Source organism: Triticum aestivum, chromosome 6A, assembly GCF_018294505.1.
Source record: "Triticum aestivum cultivar Chinese Spring chromosome 6A, IWGSC CS RefSeq v2.1, whole genome shotgun sequence".
NCBI lineage: Eukaryota > Viridiplantae > Streptophyta > Magnoliopsida > Poales > Poaceae > Triticum > Triticum aestivum.
The window spans coordinates 489,302,955-489,311,552 of NC_057809.1; the positions used below are offsets into that span (position 1 = coordinate 489,302,955).

Below are 8,598 nucleotides of genomic sequence, written 5' to 3' on the forward strand. Positions count from 1 at the left end.
AGAGAGAGAGAGAGAGAGAGAGAGAGAGGAGATAGCACAACTCTATTCCAAATATGAGACCGCCCACCATTCCTTGCCAGCGAGGCCACATGTCCCCCTCTTCGTCGCGTTCTTCTTCGTGGCAGTGATCTATTTCTCGAGTCATTGTTGCATGCGTCTTCTCATTTGGCTGCGGCATTAACAACATTTCCCTGACTTCGATGGTGTTTTGGAGGTCCGGAGGTGACATCGAGCTTCACTCACGGCGCCCGCCAACGAGAGTGTAGGAAGAAGACATGTTGATTTTTCCAATGATCTTGTGAGTATTTGTTTGATTCTTTGAAGATGATCCTATAAGCGTTGATTGACTTTTAATATATGATGTTTCTTCTTTTATAAAAGAGATAAGTGCATTTTTCGTCCCTCAACTTACCGCAAAGTGTAGCTTTCGTCCCTAATTTTTTTTAGGTACAATTTCCGTCCCTCAACTCTTAATACTAGGTATAGTTAGTCCCTTGCAGCGGTATTCAACAGCCAAACACGGTTTTGACCTTATGTGACATGATTTTGGCCACATCATCATTGTAAGGTGGCATAGGGTCGCATGTCATTGAGAGAAATCTCTCTCTCTCTCTCTCACGCTTTAGATGGTCAACATGATAGTTGGGGGTAAGGATAAGACAATAGGTGGTATATCGGATCTAAACCGACAGAGGAGAGAGACAGGAGCACAATTCGCCGAGGTCCAATCCCAAACCCTTGGGGCATTCCCCTTACAATGACGACGTGATCAAAACCGTGCCATAAAAAGTCAAAACCGGATTTAGCCGAGGAATACTCATGTTAGGGACTAATTCTACATGATATCAAGAGTCGAGGGACAAAAGTTACACCAAAATATGGTCAAAACAATGACACATCAAATCAAAAACAGGGTTTGATTGAGGAATATCACTACGAGGGACTATACATACTTAGTAGAGTTGGGGGACGAAGATTATACCAAAAAAGAGTTTAGATATGAAAGCCACACTTGGTGATTAGTTGATGGATGAAAAAGCACTTTTACTCTATGAAATGATAAGGTGTTTTTTTACATGAAAATGAGTGTTGAATGAAAAGAGAAGAGAAGAATTTTTTTTTTGAGAAGGAGAAGAGAAGAATTTCAAAAGAAAAAACGAAAAGAGAAACTGAAGAACCGCAGCGGCCACGGCACGCATCTCCGTGCCGTCGTCGACACGGACACATCATATGCGCACATCGTACGGAGTACATCCATCCAGAGTTGCTCAAACACAGAGAGTTCCTCGACCTCGACCTCGACTGGACTCCCTTCGCTGTTGACCCAACCCGCCGCCGCGTCTAAGATGGCATCTCCGGCGCCGCCGCTCAAGGACGCCGTCGGAGTCCTGGACCGCGACCCCTTCGTCGCCCTCCTCTCCAAGCTCATCGGCGAGTCCCAGCGCCTGCAGAACGACCCGCCGGCCCTCGTCCCGCAGGAGGACCTCGTGGCGCAGCACGTGGTCGACGCGCTCCGCCCGGTGTCGACGGACACCGGTGGCGGCCCGCTCGTCGTGCGGAAGGTGAGCTACACCGACGGCCGGAGCAACGTCATCGTCGAGTACCCCGGCACCGTCCCCGACCGCGTCGTCTCCTTCGTCGGCATGCACATGGACGTCGTTCCGGCCAACCCTAGCGAATGGGTGAGTTCCTAGCAGATTTCGTTTGGATGTGTGAGTGCTGATTTCGGGGCTTAGGGTTCCTGGACGAAGGATTCGAGGGCTTTCTTGATTTGGGGGTCTTTCTAGCTTGTTGCCCGAACTGCACCCTTCCCTGATCTGTTAGTGCCTTCTAGATTGTTCTACCTTGGAATAGATGCATGTTTCGGCGCAGTACTGGTTTGTGGACTTCTGGAGTGTTGTGATTCAAGTTAGCACTTCAGTGGTTCAATTGCTGTATATATCTACTGTTTAAAGTTTCACCTTTCCTCATTGGCGCTGTTTGATTTCGCTCATTTTGTTTCTGTCGCATTATTAATCGATTAGTGATTACTAACAAGTTGTACCTCAAAATTTACTCTTGATTTGTTCGTCAAATTTCTGTTACTTTTGTTGGTTATTATAATCACTAATCAGTGGACTGGGATCTTCTACTCCTGCAGGACTTCGATCCCTTCTCACTAACATTCGAAGGTGATGACAAGGAAAAGCTTAGGGGCCGTGGGACGACGGACTGCCTTGGTCATGTGGCGCTAGTGACTCAGCTCATGCGGCGGCTTGGTGAGGTGAAACCACCATTGAAGCATTCTGTCATTGCGGTGTTCATTGCCAATGAAGAGAATTCATCGGTCACTGGCATTGGTGTTGATGGCCTTGTCAAGGATGGTTTGTTGGATAAGCTCAAAACTGGACCCTTGTGAGTATTGAACTCTGTTGCCTTGATAGAATGGCCAAGTAATGTGTCGTTCGTGAGGAATTCTTGCTGATTTAGTTGGTTATATGTGTGCTATTGTGAAGGTTTTGGATAGATACTGCGGATAAGCAGCCATGCATTGGTACTGGTGGGATGATCCCTTGGCATCTAAAGGCAACAGGGAAGCTGTTTCACAGTGGCCTTGCACATAAGGTACTGATTTGGACTCATTAGAACAATGTTCAGTTGCCACTCCTTTTTACTCTATATAACTGTATAGACACAAAATCTAAGAAAGTTGATGAAAAATGACCTCTTGATTCCTTCAGTGGACATATTTTTAGACACTCTTCTTACACCGGGAATAATTATAGTGAAGCGGGGGGAGTAGTAAATATTCTATAGATGTGATCTGTTAAATCATATAGTTGCTAGAATAAGTTAGCATCCTTGCGATTGGTACCAAAGTACCAAACGTAGATATGAATAATGGGACCAAAAACAAAATAACGCACAAAGTATAAAGCAAGTGATCGTTGATACATGACTGGTAGAACTTATTGTGTAATCAACTCTGCTGTTATACGTTTTTTTTTTCTGCACATGTTTATTTGACATGTCTTGTAATGTTATGGAGAGAGCTATTCAAGTAGTTCACACGGCAAAGAAGTCCAAATATAGCATTTTAACCTTTTCTTGCTGTCAGAGTATAAAAGTGCTTTTGAATTCTGAAGACCCTGTATCTGTTTTTTGTTTTTGTCAAAGGCCATAAATTCGATGGAGTTAAATATGGATGCACTTAAAGAAATCCAAACCCGGTTTTACAATGACTTCCCTGCACACGAGAAAGAGAAGCTCTACAAGTTTGCTACTCCATCTACGATGAAGCCAACAAAGTGGAGTTGTAAGTCCCTGTTGTACCTTTATTTTAAATATGTTTTAGTAACAGTGTATTTATAATATGTGGAAAAGAAAAAAAATCATTGGGTGTGGTCCAAACATGTGATGCTTTGCAGATCCTGGTGGTGGTCTGAACCAAATTCCTGGAGAATGTACAATTTCAGGGGATATAAGGTTCAACTCTTGCCCTGAGGTTCTTAGATTCTCTTTAATTGCACTTGAGATGAAATGATTCAATTAAGTTTTAGTTTGATATGTACTTTTCTTTGTGGTCTAGTTTGATGTGTACTTACTAGTGCTGGAGGAACTGAAACTGAATGTTTTGTTTTGAACACTTACTGAAATTAAATGTGGAATGCTTTATAGAGTAGAGTGTTTACATAGGAGTAAAAAAAGAAAGAAAATGTGATGGACTTGCACTGGTCGCATATCTCTATGTAAGTAAGACTCTAGTAAAAAAATACTCCCTCCGTCCCATAATATAAGAGCTTTTTTGACACTACACTAGTGTTGAAAATGCTCTTATATTAATATATTATGGGACGGAAGGAGTATAATCCATGTTCACCTTTTTATTTTATTTTTGCTACTGTAGTAAGGTTGTCTATTTTTTTATATTATTGAGACTCCATGGGTTTTTGAGTGTTTCCTGACCATATGATTCTTTTGATGTTGCAGGTTGACTCCTTTCTATAGGTAAGTCCATCTCTTATGTGTACAATATGTATTATTCCTTCTCCTGGATGGGCTTCTATGGGTATTAAATGATGTGTTAAATTCATAGTTGCTACTGCTATTATCATGCAGCACGAGTTTTGTTGTTCAGAAGTTAAAAGAGTATGTAGATGATATAAATGCTGGACTTGAAACAAAGCTTCCTACTCGTGGTCCAGTTTCGAAATATGTTCTTCCGGATGAAAATCTGCGAGGAAGGTGAATTAATCTTTCTTTACTGACTTTTACCAGTAATCTTGACGATGGAGGGCATAGTTTTCATTGTTTACTGTTTGAATGTGCTAGGCTTGAAATCTCTTTTGATGGAGATGTGATGAATGGGGTGGCCTGTAATCTCGAGTCTCGGGGCTTTCAAGCATTATGCAAAGCAACTGAGGAAATAGTCGGATACGTAGAGCCGTATTCCATCACCGGGAGTTTGCCTCTGATTCGTGAATTACAGGTTTGAGCGAGAACTAACATACACACTCGTCTTTTTGATGCAATATCTGTGTGCTAAAGCAAATTCATGATGGCACTTTTACAGGATGAAGGATTTGATGTTCAAACTGCTGGATATGGTAAGCACTTGAGCACAGAACAGACGTTCCTGGACTTCTATTGGTCATGTTATTATGTTATATATCAGACAGATATCATGTTCCTAGATTTGCATTGGGTGCCCTAATTTATCGTTCGGTTATCTCAGCTTACGTGAGATAGCTGAACTCTTTTAGTGTATATAAGTGCTCATACGATGCTACCGATATGCTGCAGGCTTACTGAAGACGTACCACGCGAAGAACGAGTATTGTCTGTTTTCAGATATGGCCCAAGGCTTTCAAGTGTTTGTAAGCATCATTTCGCAGCTGGAAGCAGATGCTTAAGCCTTCTTTAAGGGATGAAAGATAACCTTATTGGACACCTATTCCTGCTACTCGGGAATCTAATAATAGTGTTTTGAGCTTGGTCTCAATCATAGAATCAGAACTTGTCGAGATCGCGCTGCAGCGATTTCGGTTGCATTCGAATGTTTTGAGTGTACGAGCTTGGTGTTTTTGGTGAACCATACATATCGACAAAAATACAGAAAGCAAAGATCATCTATGCTGTCACTACTCACTACTGCATTTACTCGAGTGTTGCCCATCGTGGATGAAAGTCATCTCGGATCGGACTGCTCCGCGCCGTCAGGTCAGAGTTTGGAGCTAACAGTTCTTGCAGAATTTAGGTAGCCATGCTGCCGAGCCAACTGGTACAATACCTTCCAGTGAAAATAAAAAAAATATCTGGGTGCATAGCAAAAATGCAGAGCCATGCCTGCTTGCAGAATAGCGAAAAATCTCTACTATTAGAAGGGAGCTTGTCGGTTTAGCTTTCATCGTTTTTCACCCCCTCCCACCAATTTTCTTTCAAACCATGCAATAACCCTTATTAATTTTTTACCTAACCGACTCCTCACTTCCATGTTTCTGAAGAAAGAAATCCCTTGCAAAGCAATCAACGAAAATCAAATAAATCGTCAATAGAAAGAAATTACTTGCAGTTAAACAACAAAGTCAACTCAAGTCACATCATATCCTTCCTTATCTTTGCCTATGGATTCCTTCCCCACAACATATCTCAGTTTCAACTCAGTTAAAAAAAAAATCTACATTGGACCATTAGAATAAAACTAGTAAAAATACCCGTGCGTTGCAACGGGAGAAAATAAGTTAACGTGCTTCGTTACGAAGCAAATACCAATAATTCCAATTAGGTTGGCCAGATAAAGGATAAGTTTGATGATTACACACCACATTTTTCGTCTGACTCAGTATAACGTTGTAGATCAGATCGTCGATGCCAGGTGAAAAAATACCACACCAGATTATTAATTGTAGTCTCTTATAGACAATAAAAATGTTGAGCATGCAATACTTTCAAGGTATTTTTACCTCGATGCAGTTGTTGTTGTTCCTCCATAGCATCAATGTTTGGGTCAAAAGGGTGTATCATGTGGTTGCCAACTTCCTCCATACCACCTCCAGATATGTCCATCTTTAGGGACGTTAGGCATGACATCCTTTTTGTGATCTAGATTAATAGCTTCATTAAGATCAACTGACATATAAACGTCTGTGTTCTTGTTTGTTGGCGTCAACACTGCATGAAGACAATTTTTTTTGTTGGACGTGGGGGCTATATGTTTTTGCCGTGTGTGTCCCCCAGTTTCTTCTCCTCCCGTCGGTCCCTTGACGCAGCTCCTCAGCGCCGCGGCCACACACACACAAACGCACGCCAGCGCCTGCCTCTATCCCCGCCGGCTGCCCCACGGGTCTCCCCTTAGACTCCTCTTCCCAAGCCTTCCGCGGCCGAAGCCGCCCCCGCAAGCCGTCATGGCCTTCCCCCGGCTGCAACGTGACCTTCCGCCGGCACCTCGAGCTCTGCCCCAACATCCTTGCCGCCCGCCGCCCGGATCCACCAGCCGGCCTGCTACCTCGTCCCACCGACCGGGCCATCTTGGATAGGCTGCTCCGCTCTTCTTCGTCGGAGATATTTTATCGATTGGTGATGCATACATGCGGCAGATCTCCACGTTTGTTTTGCCTTGGCTGTTTGATTCTTGTGACTGGAGAACTTATATAAGTTGCTAGGATACGATGTAATATAGCAGGGTAGGACTATTAGTTACAGAAGAATTTTTAAAAAAATTAACACAATGGATCAATAGGCTGGACTGGACGTGCTGCATCAAATGGGTTTGGTTGGGCCGTGCCCAGATGGACGATTAAAGCCCAACATGTAGTTCTGATTCGGTTCAAATCGATCGATTCAACTGACATACGAAACTTTAGGACGGTCCGAAAACGGACGAAAATTAGGGAGGAAGAAGCGATAACCCTTTTGGTATAGATATATAGATATAGATTATTGGTTAGAAAACAGAAGTAATTTATTACCACTCAAATGTTACAACAGGTGTTCAGTTGGCGATGGAATTGAGTGTTGAAAAACTTTGTCTCAAGACAAACAATCAAGGTGTGGTACCTACTTTCCAATCAAGAGATCAAGACTGTCCGAGGTTTAGCCCTCTTATAGAAGAGATCAAGGAGTTGTTTGTTGGTGTGAATGAGCACGGGGTGATCTGGTCGAGGCGACCGGCGAACAAAGCGACGGATATTCTTGTGAGGGAAGGCTGTGTTAATAAGTTGTGAAAAACTTGGTTTAGGGCCCGTTCAGAGGCTCCGCGCATCTCCGGAAGCGGGCGAGGAGCTGGCCGAACGCGCGGGATTCAAGAAGCCTGCTCCTGGAGATCGAGCAGACCGTAGTGCAAATTTGAGAAGCAGCGATTGCCTAGCTTCGCGGAAACGAGAAGCTGGAGTTGCTGGATATTACGTGGGAATGCCCTCACGAAGTGACAACTCGAAGCGTTTTCCTCTCGCTACAGTGCCCCATGAACCGTTTTTCTCTCGCTACAGTGTGCCTCGGACTGTTTCTGCTGCAGAACGCACGCTGGTTCCCGCAAGAAGCGAGCTAGCGCTGGCTCCACGAGAATCTGGCTCGTTTGGGAAGCCAGCGAGCTTCCGAACGGGCCTTTAATGTATCCCCGTTTTTTATCCATGGCGTATTTTGGACGAAATGGTCGTGAACTAAAGAATAAATAAAGTAGCGATTATCCTAAAAATAGTAAAACAAAATTAAAATACGAACAAGAATTCATGCATCAAATGTTATGAACTAAGAAGGTTTGAATTACTTGAATTGAGGGTCTTCGTCAAAGAAAGGATTCAAGCCAATACTTAACAACACTTTATATGAGCATTGGGATCAAAAGGTTAATTTGGGTTAATATTTGGTGCATAGCTCAGCTTGAGTACATGCACACTACATCATCGGTTCACTTTTGTGGTAACCCAAATATATTAATAGTCTTATTAAATTACATCACAACTATGTTTCAGTCACTCAATAAATCCGTTTATTTGCGTCTGTCGTAACAAACAAACCAACAAATATACCGTCAAAAAAACATCATAAGTAAGCATTATGCAACATGATCTTCCTCTCTTTTTTCATCTGCAAAGTACTCAATATAGTGCGCCTCTGGTTCAGCTCCAATAGTAGCAGCACTAACACCGAAGATCGTCATAAAAATAAAAAAAAATCATCACAACTCTCTCTCTTCTCTCTCTCTCTCTCTCTCTCTCTCTTTTCTCCATCTTATAAGCAGCATAAAACAACCTGCTCCATCTCATCTCATCGAACAACAACATAGTACAAAAGAATAACATCTCATCTCTCCGTGTCTTCATCTGACTACACCGAAGCTGCACGAACAACTAGTTGTCACAAAAATATGTATCTCTCTCATCTCGCTCCCCGTCCCGAGCCCGTCTCCAGCATCGCGCTGTGCCGCGCCGCTCCTGCCATGCTCCAGCGCTGTGCTGCAATAGGAAAGCAATTATATTTTACATTAAAAATCTTTGATTTCTTTCCACCACACACGTGCCTATCCTATCCTCTGATTCCTATATGCACCCCCCTGAGACCAGGTCTCACGTGCTGTAAGAATTCTATGAGACCAGGTCTCACGTGAGACCCATCCTGATG

At 43.1% G+C, this 8,598-nt stretch overlaps 1 protein-coding gene across 1 annotated transcript; it reads left to right on the forward strand.

Annotated features, from left to right (window-relative positions):
* Positions 1 to 1,303: 1,303 nt before the first annotated feature.
* Positions 1,304 to 5,127, forward strand: LOC123128045 (acetylornithine deacetylase; the record flags this gene model as incomplete). The annotated part of the gene is given in 10 exon segments (XM_044547946.1): positions 1,304 to 1,682; positions 2,141 to 2,394; positions 2,496 to 2,604; positions 3,157 to 3,295; positions 3,408 to 3,465; positions 3,970 to 3,987; positions 4,099 to 4,224; positions 4,312 to 4,468; positions 4,553 to 4,586; positions 4,783 to 5,127. Coding segments are annotated over 10 exon segments (1,341 nt in total). The 3' UTR covers positions 4,893 to 5,127.
* Positions 5,128 to 8,598: the final 3,471 nt, after the last annotated feature.